Source organism: Delphinapterus leucas, chromosome 2, assembly GCF_059928025.1.
Source record: "Delphinapterus leucas isolate spDelLeu-1000000601 "Yukka" chromosome 2, BTC_Dleu_Yukka2, whole genome shotgun sequence".
In the NCBI taxonomy this organism is placed as follows: Eukaryota; Metazoa; Chordata; class Mammalia; order Artiodactyla; family Monodontidae; genus Delphinapterus; species Delphinapterus leucas.
The window spans coordinates 114,080,507-114,108,092 of NC_143130.1; the positions used below are offsets into that span (position 1 = coordinate 114,080,507).

The 27,586-nt window shown below is 36.9% G+C and overlaps 1 protein-coding gene across 6 annotated transcripts in view; it reads left to right on the top strand.

The window, feature by feature from the left end:
- Positions 1 to 3,390: 3,390 nt before the first annotated feature.
- The window catches only part of G2E3 (G2/M-phase specific E3 ubiquitin protein ligase), a 51,553-nt gene continuing 27,357 nt past the window's right edge, over positions 3,391 to 27,586 (top strand). For 3 of the 6 annotated variants that reach the window (XR_002641938.2, XR_002641937.2, XM_022553495.2), the window contains exons 1-8: positions 3,392 to 3,515; positions 10,618 to 10,658; positions 15,616 to 15,713; positions 18,408 to 18,509; positions 21,144 to 21,268; positions 22,278 to 22,443; positions 26,465 to 26,571; positions 27,252 to 27,368. Coding sequence is in view for 4 of the 6 variants with exons in the window: in XM_022553495.2 (XP_022409203.1) it covers positions 3,445 to 3,515; positions 10,618 to 10,658; positions 15,616 to 15,713; positions 18,408 to 18,509; positions 21,144 to 21,268; positions 22,278 to 22,443; positions 26,465 to 26,571; positions 27,252 to 27,368 (827 nt within the window). In the remaining 2 variants the exon portion in view is untranslated. Of the gene's footprint in view, positions 3,516 to 10,617; positions 10,659 to 15,615; positions 15,714 to 15,741; positions 18,510 to 21,143; positions 21,269 to 22,277; positions 22,444 to 26,464; positions 26,572 to 27,251; positions 27,369 to 27,586 lie in introns of all 6 variants that reach the window. The other 3 variants (XM_022553497.2, XM_089907542.1, XM_022553500.3) reach the window with 3 other exon arrangements.

A 27,586-nucleotide genomic window follows, 5' to 3' on the forward strand; every position in this document is an offset into this window, starting at 1 on the left:
GGACAGGAGTAGGAGGGAGTAGGGGAGCTATTTGTTGCTCCCCTTGCATAGCCTCCAAAAGAAGTACTTTTTTGTAAGGCAGTATATTGACATTAGACTTAAGTCTATAATGATACAGTAAAAGATATTGAAGAAAGATGTGTGAAAGCAAAAGTGGGAAACATAAAAGTGTTTTTACATGTTTGCTCACTTCCTCAACATCTACCAACAGCCCCCTCCCCGGCCCCCTCCCCCCTCCCAACACACACCCACACTCCATTTCTAGGTCAAGTATCATGAGAACCTGACTAGGCTGCTAATTAGACTTTTTGAATGCTTCCTTTTATTTTATTTATTTATTTATTTATTTATTTATTTTCCGGATGCGCAGGCTCAGTGGCCATGGCTCACGGGCCCAGCGGCTCCGCGGCATGTGGGATCTTAAGATCTTAAAAGTTCTTAAGTCTGGATTTACTCAGGCTCCTTGAAATAGTCAGTGGGTATTTATTGAAGATCTTCTTTGTTCATGAAATACTGTAACATTACTTGAATACTGATTGTATTCAAATTCACCTGCACTCTCAGTAAAAAAGGGAATAACAGTTTAAATATGCAAATAACTTGATATTCCATTCAATAAACACTAGCCCTAGGCAATTTATACATTAAGCCTGACCAGTCCTACGAGAAAAATATGTCAATGACTTTAAGGCGCTCTCTATTGCTGAGGAGAAATTAATCTCATTAGACTGACTGATGGCAGGGCTGCTGGGTGATGATAACTTTGTCAACATTTTGGTGGAAGAAACTAAAGAATTCATTAAGGATCCTAAAGAAGGACTGACTTAAAAAAAAAGAGGACAAACATTAAAACAAAACAAAACAAAACCTGCTTATATAGTCATATTTTAAAACTCATATACCTAGGGCTTCCCTGGTGGCACAGTGGTTAAGAATCCGCCTGCCAAGGCAGGGCACATGGGTTCGAGCCCTGGGCAGGGAAGATCCCACATGCTGTGGAGCAACAAAGCCCGTGCGCCACAACTACTGAGTCTGTGCTCTAGAGCCCGCGAGCCACAATTACTGAGCCCACGTGCCACAACTACTGAAGCCACCGCGCCTAGAGCCCGTGCTCCACAACAAGAGAAGCCACCGCATGAGAAGCCCGCGCACCACAATGAAGAGTAGCCTCCGCTTGCTGCAACCAGAGGAAAGCCCGTGCGCAGCAACAAAGACCCAACACAGCCAAAAATAAAATAAATAAAAATTAAAAAAAAATCATGTATCTATCTATTCTATCTATATATACTATATATATTTTTATGATTGGGGAGTTTTTCAAGGGCAATTTGAGTACATTTAACTTTTTTTTTTTTTTGGCTGCACTGTGCAGCTTGCAGGATGTTAGTTCCCCGACCAGGGATTGAACCCTGGCCATGGCAGTGAAAGCTCCCAGTCTTACCTACTGGACCACCAGGGAATTCTCTGAGTACATTTAACTTTTTTTTGTTTTGTTTTGTTTTTGCGGTACGCGGGCCTCTCACTGTTGTGGCCTCTCCCGTTGCGGAGCACAGGCTCCGGATGCGCAGGCTCAGCGGCCATGGCTCACGGGCCCAGCCGCTCTGCGGCATGTGGGGTCCTCCTGGACCGGGGCACGAAGCCGTGTCCCCTGTATCGGCAGGCGGACTCTCAACCACTGCGCCACCAGGGAAGCCCACATTTAACTTTTGCTTGCAGATTAACTTGAGAATTTATTTCCTGTGAAGGATGGAACTTAATGGTGGGAAAGTACCAAGAATTATGAAAAATATATGACATAGTTTCTGCATTCAAGGAACTTGAAACAGCAATATATTTAATGGGGCAGTATTAAAAATGTGGGACATTAAATAATACAGCATATTATGAACGACAAAATGTGTGGTCAAACCATTACTATATAACTGCTGAATGAATTGATGAATGAATGAATGGACACAGATTATTCAAACATTATACATTTATTAAACCTGATTCTTCATCTAGAATATACTCAATTTCTAGCAATCTTCTTTTAAAAGCAATTAAAATTGCAAGAGTAAAACATGCTTATTTTAAAAATTCAGCTGGTTATAAAGCAAAAGTTTCTTCCCATCCCCATTCACCAATCTGACTCCCACAGGTAACATTTTACAGTTTATGTATCCAAATTTTGTATGCCATACACATACACATACTTTAAAAGGATGCTCTCTCTCTCTCTCTCTCTCCTCTCTCTCTCTCTCTATATATATGTAGTCTTTCTGAAGCTGATTTTCAATTGAGTACCTACTGATCTACATCATTATTTTTAGTGCCTGCAGTGTCAGTATATCAGCTACTAAATTATCATAACTTACAGTATTTAATCATTTCCTTATTGGTAAACACGTATGTTATTTTCTACTTTCCACTGTTAAAAACAGTACATCACTTAATAGCTTTACACACCCTTATGTCAGATTATCTATAAAATAAATTCCCAGAAATCTAGTGAATCTTTCAAATTTCAGTTTGATAGAGCCTGAAGATGTTCTGTTATGGCTTGGTTTGAACTGATCAGTTTAGGTCAATCAATGCTTTTAGATGTGAGGATGATCTGGTGGTAACGTCAAGATCAGGGTTAGAGAGGGTTTTTTTGTTTGTTTGTTTTTGCCTAACAACATGTCCTTCCTTTCCTTTCTGTAGACTTTTCGGATCAAGGATACATTGTGTGGTCCTTGGCAAAGGAAAATGACACTGTTGTCCCAAGAATCTCATAGGACAACCACATAGTAATCTTGTAAAATGGTCTGTCAGAGGGGGAAAAAAATTTGTCGCTTTCTAACACTTATCCTCAAAAATGTTATTTGGGACCAGGAACTTTTCCGACCACTCCATTTTCAATCTGTTGCTGGAATAAGGTGATTGGCGCACTTGGCTTTTTGTCTCCCTCAAACAGGGGAAGGAAAGAGGTTAAAAGTCCTAACTGTGCCGCCACAGGTCTCTGAAGACCCAAAGAAACCCCGTACTAAGTATGCGGAGGGTTCGTTTCTTCCTTCCGGCTGTAGCTCGTGTTTAGGCGACGGCGGAGGGGTAAAAACGTCCGGGCTCGGTTAGTGCTTTTTATTCTCTCGTTTCCTGGAAGTGAAGAAAATTCAGCATGTCTCGATCCATTTAAGAAACAAGAGGCTCCTCTCCCGAGCCACCCAGCAGCAACACCAACCCCGCTCCCGCACTTCTCTCTGGACCTAAGTAGGGAGAGAGACAAAAGAAACTGAACGGAAAGAGACCGAGCAGAGAGGAGGACACCGCGGAATAAAAGCGCTGGGGCGCCTCGCCCTTCCCCAACTCCCGCGTCGCCGCGGGCCCCGCCTTTCAGGGGGCGGAGCTGAGCCCTCCTTCCGGGTTGCAGGCGGAAGTGGACGAATTTGAATTGTGTGGGCCGTTGGATGGAGCAGCTCCCGGATGGCGTGTGGCGCGGCGCGAGAAGGGAAAAGTGACACTGCCGCTCTGGAACTTCTGCCCAGCGCGCCTCGGTGAGTGGATGGCGGACGGGAAGGAACTGAGTATTCCAGGGGGAGAAGCGGAACTGTCGGATGGCACAGGGGGTCGGGAGGCGGGACAGTATAGCGGGGGCCTCGGAGTGCCTTTGGGGGTGTCGGGTGGTGGGGCCGGACGTGGGGACTTTGGGAAGTCGGGGCAGACGGTTGGCGCATATATGCCAACCCTATAGAGTACTGAGGATTCAGAAGCCAGACCGCCCCCGAGATTAAACCTTGTTTAATCTCTGACTTTCTGGTAATCGCAGTTCAATATTTCCGCTAATTCGTTTCGAACGCTGAAGCTTCAAAAGTAATTATTGCGAAAGCTTTACCGTAAGCTAAAGAATCTTTCTTTATTAAAGATGGAAGGTTGGGGGCAGGTTTAGAATGAAGAGATGCTCTGTGGGGATCCGAGTTCCTCCTAAGAGGAGTAGTCTGTTACTCTGGACCGCAGGGAATTGACACTCTTTGAAATGCCTGGTGGGGATTTAAACTGAAATCTGAGTATCCTTTGTGTTCAAAACCCGGGTATTTTTCTTTCACGGTTGACATTTTTCAGGTAACGCAAAAATCCGAGACTCTTGCTCATTTAAACTGGACATGTTGTAACAGCGGTGATTAACAGGGGTCTTAGTTTGCTAAAAATAGGGATGAGGTTTAGTTCCACAGACCTGCCTTTTCACCCTTCATTCATTGTCCAGCTGGGTTATTGGGGAGTCATTTTGAAAGTACTCTACTAATGTTTCCAGCATCGGGTTTTCTCTGTTTCGGTTTTTTGTTTTATTTGTTTTTAATGACTAACTACCTCAGATATCAAACTCTAACCTTCTAACAAAGTCATGCTTTCTGGAATAATTTAAATGTGTACCCTACATGTAAACTATAAGTGAGCATTTAAGTGTGTAGAAATTTTATATCTTGCCTTATTGAAAACTGTCAGAGTAATTTTGTTGCTTTATAGGATCAGATATTTTATGCTTCTTTTAAGATTTTAACACCAGGGTATCTTACCATATAAATGTATAAATTTCTTTTAAAAAGTAGGACTTAATAATATTCAGAATAAACGTTCCTTCATCCATGCTGGCTACTCCTACTCTCCCATCCCTGGCAATGAACTTTTGTTTCGTTATTAGCCAGGAAAAATAAATTTAAATATTCGGTAGTTATCGTTAAAATTTAAACATTTTGTGTAGGACTGCAGTAAAGATATAAGCTATACTTTGTTAAGCTTTGCTTATTCAAACCTTAAGGTTCTGTTTATTTCATATAAGCTACCAGCAAATGGTAATTTCCAAAAAAAGTTAGTCTCTACATTTTAATCTGTTCCTTTTCCTTACCTGGACTCTTTTCTTTGGATTTTTGCTCTGTCTACCTAAGTCAGTGAGTTTCAACTTTTATTGTGTACACATTACCTTGAAGGTTTGTCAAGTGCTGATTCCTGTATTTCCAGTCTCAGAGATTCTGATCCCATAGGTCTGGAGGATGGGGTTCTGTAAATTTAACTTGAAGGTTAGAAAACTTGACCAGAATTTTTAAAACACTGACTTGATCTTTCCTAGAGAGGCATTGTAATATGTTGGTTAAGGGCATGAAACTGGACCCAGATTGCTTGCATTTGAATTTCATCTCCACAACTTGGTAGTTGCCTGACCCTGAGGAAGCTGCTTAACCTTTCAGTGCTTCCGATTCCCTCAACTATAGTGGAGATAATAACAATACCTATCTTGTAGGGCTGTTGGGAGAATCAAATGAATCAGTACATATTAAAATGTTAGAATAGTGTGTGACACATAGTAAATGATACATATATCTCCTATTATATTGAGTAACTAAGCATTGTGCAGTATTTACATACATTATCTCATTAATCTTCACAAATAACACTGAGATATGTGCTGGAATTTTCACATAAGAAAACTGAGGCTAAGAGGGGTTCTGTAATTTGTTCTCACACAACTAGTAAAATGTTTGAACTGGGGTCAAAAACTAGATTTAGTTAGAAAATTTATAACTCTTACTGATTGATTGATTGTAATGCTTCCTGCCTCTGTCTGCAATCTCTCCTTCCAAATATTCCTCTATAAAAATCTCTGATGGCTTCCCATTGTCTACCATATATATTTCAAATTTTTTTTTTTTACAAAGCCCTTCTCAGTCTGGTTCCAACCTCTGTTTTTAAGAATCATCTTCATGGGGGCTTCCCTGGTGGTGCAGTGGTTGAGAGTCCGCCTGCCGATGCAGGGGACACGGGTTCGTGTCCCGGTCCGGGAAGATCCCACATGCCGCGGAGCAGCTAGGCCCCTGAGCCATGTCCACTGAGCCTGCGCGTCTGGAGCCTGGGCTCCGCAACGGGAGAGGCCACAGCAGTGAGAGGCCCGCATACCGCAAAAAAAAAAAGAATCATCTTCATAATATTCCACCATTTTTTTTCCAAGCTGTGATGTTCTGTCATACTACCACAGTTCTCCAAATCTATCCTCTATCATGTTTATGCATATTTAGCCATTGACCTTTTTTATTTCTCCTTAAAATTTTATCCAGTGGGTTTCACATACTTTCCTAGACTTCCCCCAGTAGAGTGCTTTTTCCTCAGTGCAGTTTAGTTGTAAACAAAATAGCACTTGACTGAGAGCTCCCATCTTCTTTGTCTCTGTATCTGCAATTCTAGGTGCAGAACAGTAAGTATCCTTACAGTCTGAAACTGTGTGTGTTCAGGGAGTGTAACAGTTTTAACACATTGTATCTCATTAAGTGGAAAAAGTTAAAAATTAAAAGATGACAATATAATTGTGTAGGTTAGTAGAGGGATTTTAGTGATAGCATATAGTTTGTAAATTTCACAACTATGGAAAAATAAGTATTGAAATTGTAGGCTCAGAAGACATGTCATGTGGGAAAAAATTTAGAGCAGTATTTGCTAATATTCACAGAACTCCAAATGCTTTATACATATTTCTCACTTCGCCTTTACAGCCGTTTTATTATTATCCCTATATTAAGGTGAAGAAACTGAAGCACTGAAAGGTTTAGTAACTTTAAAAAAAAAAGCTTTTTTTTTTGTCTGTTTGTTTTTGGGGTTTTTTTGCATTTAATTTCCTGTGCAGGATTTTTTTTTTTATTATAAGAATGATATATGTTAAGTGTAATTTAAGAATTAACTTTATAACAGAGAATTAGCCTCATTTGTCCATGAGTGTTCACTTCTACAGTAATTCAATTCTCTCTCTCTCTCTCTCTCTCTCTCTCTCTCTCTATATATATATATATATATATATATATATTTTTTTTTTTTTTGGCCACATCACACAGCATGTGGGATCTTAGTTCCCTGACCAGGGGTCGAACCCGCAGCCCCTGCAGTGGAAGTATGGAGTCTTAACCACTGGACTGTCAGGGAAGTCCCAACATTAATTCAATTCTAAATTAAGGAAATATTGGGAAATTAAAACTAGAAAAGTTTGCCTTTCCTTTTCAGTTGCAACAATTAAGACGGTTACCTGACCTCCTTGCCCACAACCTTTTCTTTAAAAACCTGTGAACGTTGTAGGCACATCATTCTAAGGACCAGTGGGCAGTGAGTAAGGGGTTGGACTAAGGAGCAGATGATCCTAATATGCTCTCATCCCACATACCTTCTCCAGCCAAAGTAGCACCATGTATTTGAATCAGAGCTGAATCTGATGCAGGCTAAACCATTCACATTGTTTCTTCTTGAATTTGGAATTTTGATACCAAGAAACTATTGGTAACCAAGCTGGAAAGGTCTTTATGTGCTGAGATGACAGCGGAATGATGAAGAAACATGAATAGTGGGCATAGGGAGCCAATATATAGAGAGGGAGGGAGGGAAAACCTATTTCTGGAGGACTAGCTATAAAGTAAGTCAAAATAAACTTATAACTATTGCTTTTCCTTTTTCTTAAGACTATATTTTTATTTTTTAAGACAAAACATATAACTTTTGAATATTTTTTTGTAAACACATTTTACATGAAGCAAAAAAGTTTAGGGCTTCCCTGGTGGCGCAGTGGTTGAAAGTCCGCCTGCTGATGCAGGGGACACAGGTTTGTGCCCCGGTCCAGGAGGACACTGCATGCCACGGAGCGGCTGGGCCCATGAGCCATGGCTGCTGAGCCTGCGCGTCCGGAGCCTGTGCCCCGCAACGGGAGAGGCCACAACAGTGAGAGGCCCGCGTACCGCAAAAAAAAAAAAAAAATAGTGGTGAGAGTGGGCAACCTTGTCTTGTTCCTGATCTTAGTGGAAATGCTTTCAGTTTTTCACCATTGAGGATGATGTTGGCCGTGGGTTTGTCATATATGGCCTTTATCATGTTGAGGAAAGTTCGCTCTATGCCTACTTCCTGGAGGGTTTTTTTCGTAAATGGGTGTTGAATTTTGCTTTCTGTGCATCTATTGAGATGATCATATGGTTTTTCTCCTTCAATTTGTTGATATGGTGTATCACGTTGATTGATTTGCGTATCTTGAAGAATCCTTGCATTCCTGGAATAAACCCCACTTGATCATGGTGTATGATCCTTTTAATGTGCTGTTGGATTCTGTTTGCTAGTATTTTGTTGAGGATTTTTGCATCTATGTTCATCAGTGATATTGGCCTGTAGTTTTCTTTCTTAGTGACATCTTTGTCTGGTTTTGGTATCAGGATGATGGTGGCCTCGTAGAATGAGTTTGGGAGTGTTCCTCCCTCTGCGATATTTTGGAAGAGTTTGAGAAGGATAGGTGTTAGCTCTTCTCTAAATGTTTCATAGAATTCGCCTGTGAAGCCATCTGGTCCTGGGCTTTTGTTTGTTGGAAGATTTTTAATCACAGTTTCAATTTCAGTGCTTATTATTGGTCTGTTCATATATTCTATTTCTTCCTGATTCAGTCTTGGCAGGTTGTGCATTTCTAAGAATTTGTCCATTTCTTCCAGGTTGTCCATTTTATTGCATAGAGTTGCTTGTAGTAATCTCTCATGATCTTTCGTATTTCTGCAGTGTCAGTTGTTACTTCTCCTTTTTCATTTCTAATTCTATTGATTTGAGTCTTCTCCCTCTTTTTCTTGATGAGTCTGGCTAATGGTTTATCAATTTTGTTTATCTTCTCAAAGAACCAGCTTTTAGTTTCCTTGATCTTTGCTATTGTTTCCTTTATTTCTTTTTCATTTATTTCTGATCTGATTTTTATGATTTCTTTCCTTCTGCTAACTTTGGGGTTTTTTTGTTCTTCTTTCTCTAATTGCTTTAGGTGCAAGGTTAGGTTGTTTATTCGAGATGTTTCCTGTTTCTTAAGATAGGATTGTATTGCTATAAACTTCCCTATTAGAACTGCTTTTCCTGCATCCCATAGATTTTGGGTCGTCGTGTCTCCATTGTCATTTGTTTCTAGGTATTTTTTGATTTCCTCTTTGATTTCTTCAGTGATCACTTCGTTATTAAGTAGTGTATTGTTTAGCCTCCATGTGTTTGTAGTTTTTACAGATCTTTTCCTGTAATTGATATCTAGTCTCATAGTGTTGTGGTCAGAAAAGATACTTGAAACAATTTCAATTTTCTTAAATTTACCAAGGCTTGACTTGTGACCCAAGATATGATCTGTCCTGGAGAATGTTCCATGAGCACTTGAGAAGAAAGTGTATTCTGTTGTTTTTGGATGGAATGCCCTATAAATATCAATTAAGTCCATCTTGTGTAATGTATCATTTAAAGCTTGTGTTTCCTTATTTATATGGTATCTTTTGATGAGTGGAAGCTTTTAGTTTTGATGAAGTATAATGCATTACTTTTTCTTTTAGAACTTTTATAGTTTTAGCTTTTACAGTAAGGTCCATGATTCACTTGAAATTAATTTTTATTTATGGTGTAAAGTGTGAATCTCAAGGTTCATTTGTTTTCCATTTGGAGATACATTTTTTCCATCATCATTTGTTGAAAAGACTTTTCTTTCTCTCACTGAATTGCTTTGGTACCTTTGTTAAAAATCAAGTGGCTGGAAAAAGTCTGGGTCTGTTTCTAGGCTCTTTATTTTTGTTCCATTGGTCTATGTAGAATACTGTATATTAGTACACTTTGCAAAACTATATAGAGTACTTATTAGATTGGTACAAATAGGAAAAACCTTTCCCGTTCATGTTTTGATAGCACTGGAGAGCTTTCATATGATCATCCTGTAGTCGGTGATATTTGGAGCCTTTTCAGCATGGTACTTTATATTCCTATGCTACTTTTTTTGTGACATGCGAGATTGTTGTTCACTTTTACTCTCTTCTGTTGTAAAGATGAGAAAGCACTTGTATAGTACAGAGTTTTGAGGCTAGTAAGAAAGAAACTTCAGGTACCTTTCTTTAAATAGCATAGGTGTCTATACATATATTATAAAGGTCTAGACAGAACTTCATTTCACTGTGCAACCAAGAGAGATGCCTTGGGTCCTTGTATCGATAGTTTGAAAGGAAAGAGGAGAAGACAGAGCCCCATAGAAATTGTGATTTCCTTATAAAGCAAAATTAGTCTATAACCGTGTAAGTTACCTATATTTTGGAACTCAATCATTATTCTGAATTACAGTAAACTTAAAAGTAAGCAGTAGTTGCAATTCATCTGCACAGGGGAGAGGGGTTAAGAAATTAGAAGCTGGAGAGATTGGATCTCAAATACAAATCTGTGTTGTTGGGATACTAACTAAATATTATTTATAAGTTAAAATGTTTATGTTTACTCTAGGTGAAGGACTGTTATCGTGTGTTTATGGAAGTTTCTTCAATAGATTTGTGAAACTGCTAGAAATTAGAAAGTGTAGGTCTCTGTTCCTGGTATGTCCTGCAGTCCTGGCTCCTTTCCAATATAAATGCCAGTAGTCATCTTAATCTTTTTGATAACTAAAAAACATTCCCTCCAATTTTAACACTGTCCCCAGAATTTACCACCCTTGTTGAGAATTACTGGTCTTAGATTTGGAAAGGTGAGGAAATTAAGTACTAGAGTAAGAAATGATGCAACGTATTTGTAATCATACACTGCCTAAATCTAATTAAAATGGGTAATTTGAGAATTTTAAAATTAAAATGGCTGATTGTATATTCTTATTTTTCCTAGTAAAATGAATGAAAGTAAAACTGGAGGCTCACAGAATCCCAGTAAGTAACCATATTTAAAATATTTTCAAATTTAATTTAAAATGTTAAGATATTTTACTCTTGCTTTTTTATTACAATAAATCTTTTTAGACTGGTACTCAAACAATAGGAATGAATTTCCTGATATTTTTAGTTCATGTTTCTGTATACTAAAATAAAATGTTGTGTGTATTCATTTCAACAAAAATCTGCTAGAAAAGGATAATTTGCCAAATATTATTTGTATTCTCTATGTGTATTTATCAAGTATGGTTTGTATCTGAATAAAACAGTATTACTTATTTAATAAATATGATTTTTTTTACCTTTTTGTGTGATTTTTTCTTACAAAAGATAAAATGCAGATGAGAACAGTTTAAACAACATATGAAAGTTTAACATGAAAAGGAAAACTTGCCTATTAGCACTCAAAACAGTCTTCTCAAACAGATGTAGACCTTTGCTTTTAGTTGCTTTCATTTATTAGTTATAAACAGCACATATTGATTAGCTACTATGGAAGATGGAAATTTTAAATTGTTACTTTATACTCCTTTGCCACTACTTCTCCCTGATCTACCCTTTATAAAATTTATTTTTTGATTCCCTCTCAAAGTATTACACTTAAAACTCTGTATCTTGACTCTCACTTATAGAGTATCTGATAACTCCATATCATGTTGGATACAGAAATTTGTGCTCTTAAACCTCCTCTACTTTGCTTTCCTGCTTTTACCTACAGACTTCTGTCAACTGTGCTAATAGTTCTGAAGCTTAGTAATTCATGGGCTACCTTCACATATTTGCCAAATGGAAATACTACCTATTACTGTTATTTACTTAATATTTTTCTTAAGATTGACTCAGTTTTTTACTTACATGAATGTGTTCATTTTATTATTGTAACAACCAGTATCATTTGCTGGAGTATAATAGAAGATGGTCTTAATAAATATAATGAAGTCAGAACAATTTTACTGAATTTTAAACATTAAAATTAAACAACAGCAAAGTACAAATAAAAGAAAGGTAACCTACTTATAAAAATGCATGCCTGAAACCTAGTCTGTTCTGTGTCCAAGGGTCTCGGTACTGGGCAAAGGGAGGAGGAGAACAGATGGAAAGCACAGGTCCACAGCATATAGCAGATGCAGCTCCATCCAGCATTCACCTTAAGGACTCCTCTTACATAATCTCAGCTAATTCCTTGTATTCCTCTTCCTCTTGATAGCTGCATGCACACTTACAACTGAAAGTATAGGCACTGGGGATGAAGAAGTTAAGGCAGGAGCTGCTGGTGTAAGAGGTCCAATAAACAAATGGCAATTTGCTGCAATTAATGTGGTCAGGTACTCTGTATGGGGGAGGAAAGGGATCCGAAACCTTTCAAAAGATTGAGGGAAGGGCCTTTCAGTTACTGCTTATTAAGCTGGAGTGAGGGAGGACAAATATGGGGGGATGTTTCACAATACTAAGTATTAGCTCATGCTGTTTCTTTCCAGTCCTGCAATCTATTTTCTGAGTAGCCTATTAACAGATACAGTATATTTTCAACACATAACATCCATTCTTGATTACATGTATTAGTCAAGGTAAATATGATTAGCTGCTGTAATAGGTAAACCCTGAAGTTTTAATGGTTAATACAGTAAACGTTTATTACTTGGTCAAGTTACAGTTCAACGTGGATTGGTTAGGGGAGATTGGACAGATAAGGGAGTTTCTGCTCCATGCAGTCACTTAGATTCATGTTCATTTCATCTTGTATTGGTTTGCCGCCTTGAGATGCTCAGTCTTTGCAGCTAGTGATTTTCTTATTGTTTTATTAGTATGGTATTAGAAATTTGCTGAACAGGTAAATATCATAAGATAGAAAGGATTGGTAATTATAGTACTAACATTCAGTTCTATCTGTGTGCCATACCCTTTTAATTATATTGCTGTATACTCTCTCATTTAATCCTCATTAAGGCATAGTTTGAGGTAGGTGCTGTTGTTGTCCTTATTTTTTTTTTTGCGGTACGTGGGCCTCTCACTGTTGTGGCCTCTCCCATTGTGGAGCACAGGCCCTGGACATGCAGGCTCAGCGGCCATGGCTCACGGGCCCAGCCATTCCGCGGCATGTGGGTTCTTCCCGGACCGGGGCACGAACCCGTGTCCCCTGCATCGGCAGGCGGACTCTCAACCACTGCGCCACCAGGGAAGCCCCGTATTATTTTTAAGATGAGGAACTGGAACGATAAAGTGTTTACGTGACTTGTTCAAGGTTACACAGCAAGAGTGTGGAGCCGAGTCTTAACTCAGATCTCCCTGACTCTACAATTTGCCTTAAAAAAATTTTTTTTATTATTGTGGTAAAATACATATAACATATCAATAGAATTCATCATCTTAACTATTTTGAAGGGTACAATTTGATGGCACTTCATACATTCACAGTGTTGTGCAACCGTTACCACTATCTAGTTCCAAAACATTATCATCCCCCCAAAAGAAAACTCTGTCCATTAGGCAATCACTTCTCATTTCCCCTGTCCTCAACCCGTGGAGACTACCAGCCTGCTTTTCGTCTGTCTCTGTGGATTTACCTATTTTGGATAATGCAATCTGTTGTATAAATGGGATCATATAATATGTGACCTTTTGTACTTGTATTCTTTGATTTAGCATAATGTTTCTAGGCTCATCCGTGTTGTAGCATGTATCGGTATTTCATTGCTTTTTATAGCTGAAAGATACTCCATTGTATGGATATGGTATATTTTGTTTACCCATTCATCCATCCATTGATGGAAATTTGATTTGTTTTCCTTTTTGGCTATTGTGAACAGTGCTACTGTGAACATCAGTGTACAAGTATTTGAACATCTGTTTTTAATTCTTTGGTATTATATATACTCAGGAATGGAATTGTTATATCACATGGTAACTGTGTTTAACTTTTTGAGGAACTGCTGACTATTTTCCAAAGTGGCCGTACCATTTTACATTTCAGCTAGCAGTATATGAGGGTTCTGATTTCACCAGCTCCTTGCCAGCATTTGTTATTATCTGACATTTTTATTGTAGCCATCTTAGTGGGTGTGAAATGGTATCTCATTGTGGGATTTGCATTTCCCTGATGACTGATGATATTAAGCATCTTTTAATGTGCTTATTGGCTATTTTATATCTTCTTTGGAGAAATGTTTATTGAGATCCTTTGTCCTGTTTTAAAATTGAGTTGTGTGTTTATTGTTGGGTTGTAATACTTATATATTCTGGAAACTAGACCCTTAAAAGGTATATGATTTCCAAGTATATTTAACCATTCTGTAGATTGTCTTTTCACTTTGTTGATAGTGTTCTTTGATGCACAAAAATTTTAAACTTTGATGAAGTCCAATTTATCTATTATTACTTTTGCTTTTGGTGTCATGTGATATCTGAAAAACCATTCCCAAACCAGGGTTTTGAAGATTTACCCCTGCATTTTCTTCTAAGAAAGAGTTTTATAGCTTCGGCTCTTATGTTTAAGTCTTTGATCTATTTTGAATTAATTTTTGTATAATTTTTGTATGAGATAGGGATTTAATTTATTATCTTGCATGTGGCTATCCAATTGTCCCAGCCCCATTTGTTAAAGAGACTATTCTTTCCACATGGAATGATCTTGGAATACTTGTTCAAAATTAATTGACCATAGATGTATGGTCATTCTGGATTCTTTTCCATTGATCTATATGTCTAGCTGTATGTCATTACCACACTTTTGATTTCTGTAGCTTTGTTATAAGTTTTGAGTCTTCTCTCTTTGTCTAGCTGAAGGTTTGCCAGTTTTGTTGACCTTTTCAAAGAACCAACTTTGTTTATATTTATTCTATTGTTTTCCTATTCTCTATGTCATTTATCTCTATTCTAATCTCTATTATTTCCTTTCTTCTGCTAGTTTTGGGTTTAGTTTGTTCTTTTTCTGGTTCTTTAAGGTTAAAATAAAGTCATTGATTTGGGATCTTTCCTTTTTCATATAGGCTTGCTATATGAGTCTACAAGCCTAAAGATCAGCCAGAGGTGAAAGCTTGGAGTTTCTAGGGTCATTTCTGAGTATGCATCCAGTCCTAGGCATGTGGTGTCCTTCTAGATTCCCTGATATATTTGGGAGCTTTTCAAAGCCCTTATTTTCCCATGTATCTTCCTTTTCCAGACTCTTCTTTCCTAGCCTTTTTGGTCTGTGACCTGCTTACCCTGTCTGTTATCCTTTGCTTCAAGCTGCTGCCTCTAGTATATTTGTCTTAAATGTTTTTGACAGTCAGACTCCAGCCCTGAGAAATTTCTGAGGCAGGTGAAACAAGGGCAGGCATCTGAGCCGGTCCCTTGGGGAGCCACCATACAGGTCAGAACACACAATCACATTTCTTTGACAAGGTCCATATTACCTCCTCTTAGACAATCCACACCAGGAACATGGGCCTAAGGAACAATACACATTGAACATGGGCCTAAGGCCATTGCCCAGCTGGAGAGTGGGGGATGGTTGGCAGGTAAGTTAAAATGCCACAAATCTCTCATCAAATTTTGGCAGCTTGTTTCTTTATGAAGCATTCTTCTGATTATTTTAAGTTTTTAAATCAGATTTCAGATTTTCTGAAAAGTTGATTCTGATGGTTTTGGCAGCATAACCAAATGCACAACCAGCATTTGGCAGGTTTTATTGCTTTAGAGAGATGGAGTTTCAGAGTTTCCTAATCTGTTGTTTTCAATGAGTTGCCATTTTAACAACACACTGGGATTCATCATTAAAGATTAATGAAAAAATGTAAAGTCACATTATTGTTTTAGAAGTACGTATTGGAAGTTTTAATTTACTGATAACAATATAAAGTGATTTGCTCTCTCAAAAAGACTTGAACACATCAATTGAGAGAAGCACCAATTCCATAGGGGTTTTTTTTGTTTTTGTTTAAAATTTTTTTATATCTATTACTTTTTTCACTGTTAGCTTGTGTTTTCTGTCGAAAAAATGATGACTGTCCTATTAAATATGGAGAAAAGAAAACTAATGAGAAATGGAATCTCACTGTACATTACTATTGTTTGGTGAGTATAATTTTTAATTAAATCCTAGCAATCTGATATTCTTCTAAAGAAGAGAATTCGATCCTGATGGCTGGTTTCTGAGAAATGGATAAGTCATTTAACTTTTCTGGATCTCCTTTTGCTTATATGTAAAAATAAGATTTTTCATTTATCAAATTCTAAGATTCTGAAATTACTTGGTACGTAGAAATACCTGTCATCATTACCTGCTTATTTTTGTCTAACCCTTTAGGGCCTCAGTGGAAAAAAGGAGAAAATGGTTAGGTCTCTAAGGGAGTTGTTCATTTTAGTACTTTGTTTTCATTGTTGCTAGTGATAAGTCTCAGAAAAGACTTGTTTGAAGGTTTAAGAAGTAAAATTAAAAGTATTTTATTTCACAGAGAACCTGGAAAGAAAAGTTCTGACTAAAGGTAATAAATATTTGTGTAAAAGGAAATAGGTTAATTTATGTGTCACTCAGAAGAAAGAAAAAATGATGTCATATTGAGAATTAGTCTCTCATTTGTTCCGCATTCCCTCCACCAACTTCTCACCTCACTGAATCTGCCTTAAGATATTAGTGGCACCATCACTGCCTTAGCATGCTAAGGTTGCATGAGCACATGCAGCATTTCTTGGCACTTGTATTAGTTATATATTGCTGCTTAACTATTTATCCTGAAATTTAGCAGCTTAAGCAACATTTATTATCTCAAATGGTTTCTTTTTTTTAATTAATTTTTATTGGAGTATAGTTGATTTACAATGTTGTGTTAGTTTCTGCTGTACAGCAAAGTGAATCAGTTATACAGTGAATACATATATTCACTCTTTTTTAGATTCTTTTCCCATATAGGTCATTACAGATTATTGAGTAGAGTTCTCTGTGCTATGTGGTAGGTTCTTATTATCTATTTTATATATAGTAGTGTGTATGTGTCAATCCCAATCTCCCAATTTATCGCTCCCTCCCCCCCACTTCCCCCTTGGTAACCATAAGTTTGTTTTCTACATCTGTGACTATTTCTGTTCTCAAATGGTTTCTGAAGGATAGGAATCTGGTATTGGGTGAGCTGGGTGGTTCTGGCTCAGGGTCTCTCATGAGGATGCAATTGAGATGTCAGCCATGGTTCAGTCATCTGAAAGCTTGACTGGGCTGGAGTATCCATCTCCAATGGCTCACTCACGTGGCTTTTGGCCTCAGTTCCTCCTAACTGTTGGCAGAAGGTCTCAGTTCCGTACTTCCTGGGCTATAGGGCTGCTCACAGCATGACATCTGCCTTCTCCCAGAGGAAGTGATGAAAGAGAGAGACAGAGGGATAGATATACATCAAGATGGAACCATATGACCTAGTTTTTACAGTCACATACCACTGTTTTGCTTTATTCTGTTAGAGGTGAGTCATTAATCCTAACCCACACTTAAGGGGAAGGAATTAGTTCCCACCACTTTAAGGAAGGAATATCAACAAATTTGAGGACATATTTTTATACCCACAACAGCATCCATGTTAAAACTCTTTAGATGCTTCCTTGAGAAATCATCTAACATAAATTCTTGGTGTTTCTCTAAAATTTGTAGACTGGTCTAGGAACCTACCTACTTTGTACCAAGATTTAAGGGACCATGAAGTTGACATTCCAAACATATTTGTAAGTTAGAGCCTTATAGTTTGCATCACAAAAGAAAACCTTTTCATTTTTCTAAAGAGTGTATTTTACTTTTTATGTAGTAGAGTTAGGACAACTATTTTATTAGTCAGTGGGTTATTTTTTCATAATTCTTAAGTAACATATATCACTTTTGGGTTTTTTTAAGGATATATTATACTGATTAAAATAAAACTGATCACAAATCTGAAGTATGTTGGAGTTATTTAATATGCTTAAGTTGGTCATATCAAAATTTCCCTTATATTCTTTCTTATTTTATTAATGAGTATAGTAATCCTGAAACATACTGACCCTAGGCTCAACACTTAAAAGATTCTATTTCATTGTGAACACGAAAGTATAGTAATGTTATAAATGGTAATGGAATGTTAGAGCTGAAAGAGACTTGGAAACAACCTAGTCTATTGTTTTTATTTTTGTGTTTAATGTCAGAAACATTAAATTACTTGCCTAGGCTTTCAGAAAGTTGGACACAGAGCCTGGTTTGCAAAGTCAGGATTTCTTATTCACAGTCTCATGCTTTTTCTTGATTCATGTTCCTTTAACATGTTTAAATTGAAGTTAAAACAGATTTTTTAAATTCATTTGCGTTAACTGCAATTCAGTAGATTCCCTATAAATATGCCTTCTATGATTCAGAATCCAGTGAGATTTAAAGTTAACCTAAAATATCACTGATAATTATCTCCATAGTATTCATTATTATTACATATACGCCTTTAAGTATTTGCCACTTTTTTTTCCCCTAAAGCTTGATTATAAGTGTTTTTTGTTGTTTTTCTTCCTTTCTTTTTCTGTTATTTTCTGTAATACTTTTTAGAAACCAGTTTGGTTACATGAACTGTTAATATACAGTGTCTTCCAAATCAAAGAATGTGAGTAGCCTCTTACTTTGACCATGAAAAATAACTATTATAGGTAAGAGATTCTTAAAATTTGAATTGTTTTATGCCCATTTTTTATTGGAATATTATAGGTATATATTTTTTATTCCAAACTAGTTTCTTAGAGTTTATTTTCTAATTGAGAATATATTCATAGTTGATGTCAAGTGGAATTTGGCAGAGGGGTAAAGAAGAAGAAGGAGTTTATGGTTTTCTAATAGAAGATATCAGGAAAGAAGTGACTAGGGCTTCAAAACTGGTAAGTAAATTATTTTACTCATTACACCTAATACCATAAATATTGTCAATACTAAGGAAGTCTATTCTATCACTTTCTCTACTAGAAATCTGTAAGATATTGTTTTTATGTTCCAATGCTTATTTTTGTCAAATACAGTAAATTTTAGAAGAACATTTTGCTAAACCAACCCTGGATAAGATATGTGACAATACTGATTTCACTTCCTTATCCTCTTCCGACTTACCCATCATTTCATCCACTCTTACCGTCAGAATTATGACCATACTTCCACTCAGCTGTTCTTCAGACCTTCAATCCTGAGGCAACCCAACTATTGACTTTTCATTCTTATACCTCATTTGTTGGGTTGGAATGAAAGATTGACATGGAAATTACACAACTATACAGACTAATAATTTATGATCTCCACATCTCTTGTGGCTCTTCTGTGACATGGTGTTCTTGTGTTCCATGCCTTTTGTTCTCCAAGATAGATATTCTAAACCTTAACTCCTTATTCATTCAGTTATAATTTGTGAATCTTTTGTGTGATAGCTTACTATATTATGTGCAATGAACAGACTGTAGGTCTCCATGTGGCCTGAGTAGAAATAATGAGAGTTAAGAGAATGAGAAGATTGGAAGTACAGGGGTTTCTAGAGAGTGTGATAATGGAATTGATGATTTCCATGGTGGAGCAGTTTGGGGTGATGAGAAGATTCTTCATTACACTGGAGTGGTGATGAAGTGCATTGACACATTTTAGTTGAGGAAGTCAAAGAAAGGTTGTCCCATCAGTGCAGAAGTCATTTAGAATGACAGCAAGAATTAAAATACAGAGAAAGGTGCCAAAGCCTGGAGGTGGAGAACTGACCAGGAAATTATTAGATGGCAGAGAGTAGATGTCATTAGGTTCAAAGGACCATATCTTTTTAAGTCTGATAGAGTAGTGGCCTACAATCTGCCACACAGAACTAAAATAATGTTCTGCTTGTCCTCCTTCCTGCCTCTATCCATATCCCACTCCCACTCCTTGCCAAGTCTGGAAATTAAGGAGGCTGGAAAAATAAGCAGCTTCATTCAAGAGATTCTATAAGGGAAGCATGCAGAGACCTTTCTTTTAGTTGAGACAAAGAAATGGAAGCAATTATTTTTAAAGATGTTGAAGATGCAGAGGAGTTAACGGTAAAATAGAGGTTCTAAGGCACAAGGGAAAACCTTGGGAAAAGGTTAACAGTGGCATTTATCTAAGGGCCATGTGGGAGTATTAGTATCAAAATTTCTCAATCTTATGGTGATAGTGAACTTGTCATGAAACATGACCTGTATAGGTCCCCTTGCAGTTTGGAAATGTTTTCTTAAGACATCTGTAACCTCTCTGAGTATATTGTGAACCTTTGAGAATATCTCGATACTGAAGAGGTGTCTCTATTTGTGACCTTACAGTAGAATTCCATACGTCAGTTTACAGGGAGAGCCTCAGGTTGGCAAAGTATACAACCTGGTGTTGTTTGACGGGTCAGCAGTATAATCTCTCCATCAGTGGCCATTATAGTTGTCATCTCAAGGGTTCCAAGATGTTTTAGGTACTGTTCTGTATTTTACTAATGATTGATTCATCTAATAGTCTTCCTGTTTATATACCACCGTTATATTTAAGTTAGTGGCAGTGGTATTGTATTTGTTTGCTAGGGCTGCTGTAATAGATTACCACAAACTGGGTTGCTTGAAACAGAAATTTATTCTCTCACAATTCTGGAGACTGAACGTTCCAAATCAAGCTGTTAAAGGGATTGATTCTTTCTGGAAGCTCTGAGGGATAATCTGTTCCATGCTTCTCTTCGATCTTCTGATGCCTGCTTGGCAACCTTTGGCATTCCTTGGTTTGTGGCAGCATAACTCCAATCTCTGCTTCCATCTTCATGTGGCCTCCCCCTGTGTGTGTCTCTTAAATCTCCCTCTCCTTTTACTTATAAGGACACCAGCCTTTTGATTGAGGGACCACTCTAAATCCAAGATGAACTCATCTTGAAATCTTTAGCTTTCAAGATACTTGTAAGCTAAAGATAGCTTTGTAGATACTTGTAAATCAAGTATCTACAAAGACCTTGTTTCCAAATAAGGTCACATTCAAAGGTACCAGGAATTAGGACTTGAACATATCTTTTGAGGGAATCACTACTTAACCTACTGTGGGTATCTAACACTTTTTCATTTGGTTAGGATAGAGTGATCCTAGCCAATATTTTACAGATTGGTTTTTAGTATTGTTTTGCTGTTGTCCTTAATAAATATTTCCTAACTATGTGTTTTCTATTGAAATTTGAATGGCACTTCCATGTATAACCATTATGCTTACAAACCCTTCAGTTTAAAATATTTTAGCAGATACGAAGGAAATGAAGCTTCTCTGGTTAGAGGTGTTTCCTTTACCAGAAATTGTTATGGGAGTGAGTCTTTAGTCCCTTTAGATTGTTTCTGGGTAGAACAGGTTTCTTCAGGAAATTTCTTTAATATACTATCTTCACAGCTGTTGTATGATGAAAATAATTTTCAGACTCTCCACAAAGAATATTCATTTATACCTCGGTCTTATCTATAGTACTCAAGTTTTGTATGTGTTATAACTCCTATTTTTATACTTTCTTTTAGAAATGCTGTATTTGCAAGAAAACCGGTGCTTCAATTGGATGTGTCACGCCCCGATGTAAACGAAGTTATCATTTCCCATGCGGACTTCAGAGAGAATGTATTTTCCAGTTCACTGGCAATTTTGCGTGAGTTAATTAACTGTTGAATATGAAAGAAAATGGAAAATGGATATGGATCTCCCAATTATATAATTCCTTTGTCAAATTTCTTTTCAAAGCTGCATTGAGGTTATATGTATACTTTAGATATGTGTGTGTGGGTGTGTGTACATATATATATATAATTTCTCTCCCCTTCCTTTATGATCATTTCTATTTGCAGAGTCTGGAGAATTGCAATATCTGTAATGGACTTAATGATTAATATTCACCTCTAGCTTTCAGCTCTAGAATATAATATGGAACTGTTAATATACTCATATTCAGTGAAAATTTCCAGCTTACATAATTCTAGATTTTATGTCATTCTTTAGATTTAATAGTTTACTTTTTTTTCACAGGGACATATGTGTTTCTCATTGAGTAAAGTGAAGGCATGTAAATTTGGTGGAGTCCAAAAAATAAACATTATGCCCTGGGATGCCCCTAAAAATATTTGCTTCTTGACTTTAGCTCTAAACATCAAGATTTTATGAATTTTGGTATCATGAGTGATTTATTTCTTTTAGTCTTTGTGCTCTTGACCACTTTAATGGATTGTTATATGAGAATTGCAGTTTAGAAAATACAAATGGAAATACATTTAGTGGGTTAAGAATAAGTTATTATTTGCATTTTATTTGTTATATTATTAATATATTATTTTTAAGTTTAAGTTCCTTCCTTTGAATTTGTGCAAGGTTGAGTACAATGGTGTGTATATTCTGTTGCTAACAGTGTTACGTAGGATTCTCAACATAATATTAGTTACTGAAATTCTGTGAAGTAAATCTCACCAGCAAAAGGTTCACATTTTGAAAATTCAGCTCTCCTTAGTTATAGATTATGAGACTGATTTATAGTGCCGTTGTTCCAGTCTGTTGTAGGTTAATTACGAGAGAGACGAACGAATTTTCTCATATAAATATGAATTGTAAAGCTAGTCTAGTTGTGTTGTATAATTTATTAGATGTTTTAAAATAATATACGTTTTTAGGTCATTTTGTTGGAACCATCGACCTGTTCAGATAATTACATCTAATAATTATAGAGACTCCTTACCATGCACCATTTGCTTGGAATTTATTGAGCCTATTCCAACTTACAGCATATTACGAAGTCCTTGTTGTAAGAATGCTTGGTTCCATAGAGACTGTTTACAGGTAAGATGTTTTGTCAGCTTTTTCTGGTATAAAATTTGTTGCTTGCTGATTTGAATTTTAAATTAGAAAAAATTGATGTGTATTTTAGCTCTTACTACTTGTAACTTTTTAAAACAGCTTTATTGAATCAAATTTTACATATAAAATTCACCCTATTGAAGTGTACAATTAATGTTTGTTTGTTTTATTTTTTTGCGGTACGCGGGCCTCTCACTTCTGTGGCCTCTCCCGCCGCGGAGCAACAGGCTCCGGACGCGGAGGCTCAGCGGCCAATGGCCCACGGGCGCAGCCGCTCCGCAGCACGCGGGACCCTCCCGGACCGGGGCACAAACCTGTGTCCCCTGCATTGGCAGGCGGACTCCCAACCACTGCTGCGCCACCAGGGAAGCCCTACAATTAATGTTTTAATAAAAGTTTACATACTACCTTTTAATGTATATTTACACTTTTAAAATTTTGTTGTTTTTACCCAAGGATTTTGTTTGTATTTCACAATGAATAATACACAGATTTTAAATTCCCAAGTTCATTTATATATTTAAGCTTAGAAAACCAAGATATGTGAAATAATTAACTGTAAGCTAATTTAATGTTAAGAGGTCTATTTTTTTTAGCTGTAGTAAACACTTTATCATAACTTTTTGACAGTAAACTGGTTACTATCTAATGAATTGATATTAATATTAGTTCTTTGAGAGCCACCTTGTATGTCAAACCTGACGACAAGTTTTCAAGTAAATGAAATATCATAAAACACACATTAAACAATTTAGTTTCTTCAATTCAGAAGATAATTTAAAATTTAAAAAAAATCCCAGTTATTAATAATGTCCAATATATAGTATAAATGTGTGAAAGTGCCAATTGTTAGACAGTTATAGTTGATAGAATGCCAAGTGACACAGGGTTTACTTAAGTTTATACTGTTTTTTAAAGCTTGGCTTTTATTTTTGTTTAGTAAAATGAAATGTTATTATTGTTTACAAATTAACTACAAAAGTTCTCTTTTTTAAGTTAGGAGATGTAAATCCTCTTATATTTCAACAAAATCTTAAAAGTACTAACAGTAGTCAAAATAGTAAAGCTTGATTACTTCCTGTTTTTTTTCGTATGAGCCTTGAACTCTTATTCTTAGTATTAGTTAGTTATTATTAGTTATCAGTTAAAAGTGGCAGGATGGAGCCTGTTTTGTTGGGTAAATATTAGAAATCCTGTTCATTCTTACAAAGAAGTGTTTGTAAAGGGATCTAGAGAGTGCAGTTCATAAACATCATGAAGTGCTATCTTTACCTATTGAGGAAGAAGTTCACATTATGTGAGAATCTTTAAAAGGTAATTTATCTTAATTCAGGGTTTGTATTTGAATGAATTGAATGTAATTGCTGCCAAATGTATCATCTTGTTAACTTTGTATAATTTGTAATAGTATGTTATTTTTCAGGACAAATAAGATTTGCCTCATTATGCATTAATAATGAAACAGACAGAGGTTCTCAAATTTGACCTAGTATTCATAGGACTTTTTGTGAACTCTGAAAATACCAAGTTTCTAATTCTGTCATTAAAAACTAGAAGTAGTACTACTAACAAAAATGTAGGTCTACTTTATGCAGATATAAGGTCATGGCCCCATGGACACCTGTCTGTGATATAAATATTAACAAGCAAGCAATTATTACTTGGTTAGAGCACACCAGGACAGAGCTCATTCTTGAGTCATGTTCCTTAAAGGAACTCCAGTGGCTTTTCCACTCTGATACAAGTCTTAACTGAAATAGTAAATGGAGTCTACCCTGTTTAGGTAGCTATAATAATACCCAAATAGTTTTTTTTTAATCTCTGAACTCCATTAATATAAAAGAGTTGAAGGAAGAACAAACCTATGCAGTAGGATGAGAATTGTATGTGATTAAGCAAATTTCATTTGTGACCACTACAAATGCTATATACATTGGGATTTTGTGAGGAGAGACTATAGATTAATATCAAAGAAATTGACTTTTCACTCTGTATGCAGAGAATTGTCACTATTCTTGTTCAGTTTGGATTTCTCACATCATTGCTGTGGTCTTGTTGGTATCTTCCATATGTCCTATGCTGTTTTTCTTTTCTCCATTCTAGACAGTTCCTTGTATCATATCCTATACTTAGTAAGATCTTGGTATCTGTGTACAATTGCTCAAAGATCCTTTAGGTTCAACAGAGATTTCATTAACTTGTTGCTTCCCTCTCACATGTTGTGTGTGTGCTACCTGCTAGTTGTTTGAACCTGGATTCCTCTTTGTCCACTTCTTTCTTCACCATCCACAAATCATTCTCCAAGTCTGTCAGATCTGCTTAATATTTTTGGTGTATCTTTTTTTGTTGCTACCCTCTACCTTAAACCCTTTGTGATTTCACTTCAGACACTTTTTTTTTTTTAACTAGACTTTTGCCGGAGGCCACTAACTCCTGCATGCCTTATTCTCTGTCAATTCTTCACACTACTGACTTTGATTTACCTGTCTATTTTAATTACTTAGTTCAGTATGATCAGCATGTAATTTCTAAGTATATTATTATTATTTCCCCAATCACATGTACTCTTTTGCCACTGAGACTTGATATATGCTATTCCCTCTCCTTGTATTGTCTTTTGTCCTATTTTCCTGGCAAACGCCTACTTCTTTCATACTTAACTTTGACCGTACCATCCCTGTGACATTTTTGTCAGGCTCTTACATAAACTTCAGTACTTCTTCCTTTCTCTTCCGTATATACTTTTTATTTGTTTGTTTAGTTATTTTTAAATAAATTTATTTATTTATTTTTGGCTGCGTTGGGTCTTCATTGCTGCGCACGGGCTTTCTCTGGTTGCAGTGCGCAGGGCCTACTCTTCTTTGCAGTGCGCGGGCTTCTCATTGTGGTGGCTTCTCTTGTTGCAGAGCATGGGCTCTAGGCACGCAGGCTTCTGTAGTTGTGGCACACGGGCTCAGTAGTTGTGACTCGTGGGCTCTAGAGCACAGGCTCAGTAGTTGTGGCACACGGGCTTAGTTCTGCGGCATGTGGGATCTTCCCGGACCAGGGCTCGAACCCGTGTCCCCTGCATTGGCAGGCGGATTCTTAACCCCTGCGCCACCAGGGAAGTCCTAAAAGTATTTTTTAAAAAGTATCTATGGAAGAGAGGGAAGATCCCACATGCCGCGGAGCAACTAAGCCCATGTGCCACAACTACTCAAGCCCACACGCCTAGAGCCCATGCTCCACAACGAAGAGTAGCCCCCACTCACTGTAACTAGAGAAAGCCTGCGTGCAGCAGCGAAGACCCAACGCAGCCATAAATAAATAAATGTATTAAAAAATAATAATACTTTTATAGTATATGCCTACTCACAAGAATTCCTTGAAATAGGATCTAAGTCATTTTATGTTTCTATTTTTGGTACTAGCATAGTGTTTGGCGCCTATATAGTAGGGATTAAATATTTATTAAATGAGTGTGTGCTACTAGCTTTTTAAACTGGTGATTGGCTACGCTTTCTCTCTCTTTCTGCTGCTTCTGTATTTTTATTTGCTGAAGCAGTGAGAATAGGTTTTATGCTTCTCCCCCTTAGGAAGAAAACTTACAGAAATTGAGTTAAAAACAGAACCAACGATGCTTTATATGTAACATTTATTTAAACATCCTTCCTAGACGAAGTAACTGAAGATGTTTACTGTTTTATTCACAGAGAGTGATGGACAACACAATATTTGGGAACAGAAATGACATTAGATACAAAGGGTTGAGAAACACATATTGGTGATAGATGTTAAAGAACAGTCAATTCATTAGCTTTATTTTTTTTCCCATTGGGAGAAATATTCCCAAGTTTTAGCTGTAGGGTAACTTAGTTTATCAAAGTTCATGAACCACAAACATAAAAAATAAGTTTCCATAATATATATGTGAAAAGTAGCACACATGTTCTATTAGCTATCTTATTCATAACCTGATAACCTGTTAAATTATTAATCATATATTTTCTATTTTCCACTATAGGTTCAAGCAATAAATGCAGGAGTGTTTTTCTTTAGGTGCACAATATGCAATAATAGTGATATATTTCAGAAAGAGATGTTGAGAATGGGAATTCATATTCCTGAAAAGTGAGTAACGTTTAGCCTTTTGATGAAAAGAGGTTTTAAATATAGGATTTAATAACAATGGAAATAATCATTGATGTCTGATTAATTACTCATGGACAAGCAGCCATTTCAGAGAAATGTAAAACCGTCCCCACCACCTTTCCTCCTCCTCCCCAGATTGCTAGTTCTTGAGAACCAGGTACTGACTTAGATGTCTCATTAGTTGTTTATAGTCTCTTAATAATTGTACACCTCACTTGTGTACAATATTGATTGGTTGCTTGATACACAAGTATAATAGGCTTCAAAATGGTATGTATAAATTATTTGAGAGAATCAAGTTGTGGTTTAAAATGTATAAGAAGAATTTTCTTAATACTTAAAGGTGAGAGGAATCCAGAAATATGGTACTAAACTTGAAATTCAAAAAATTGGAAGTGAAATATTAGGAAAAATGTAAGTTTCAGAAAATTTCTACTTAATTTTTCATTTAGCATTTGAAATTCACTGTGAGACTAATTAACTGTAGGATAAAATGACACTAAGGGATTTATATCTTGAAGTGAATGATTAATCGTAAAAAGAACAAGTTCCATCCTTGTTCCTAAGTTTGTGACGAGTTTATAGTTTTAGATTCATTTTCAATCCTTTTATGTAACATTTTAGGCGAAAGTATATTTTATATCTTGCTTCATTTACAGAGATGCATCTTGGGAATTAGAGGAAAATGCTTATCAAGAGCTTCTGCAGCACTATGAGCATTGTGATGTCCGAAGATGTCGTTGCAAAGAAGGGCGAGACTATAATGTGCCTGACAGGTATATGGGGAAGTTCAGTTGTGCTTAGGGTCCTTTTTTTTTTTTGCGATACGCGGGCCTCTCACCGTCGTGGCCTCTCCCACTGCGGAGCACAGGCTCAGCGGCCATGGCTCACAGGCCCAGCCGCTCCGCGGCATGTGGGATCCTCCCGGACCGGGGCACGAACCCGCCTCCCCTGCATCGGCAGGCGGACTCTCAACCACTGCGCCACCAGGGAA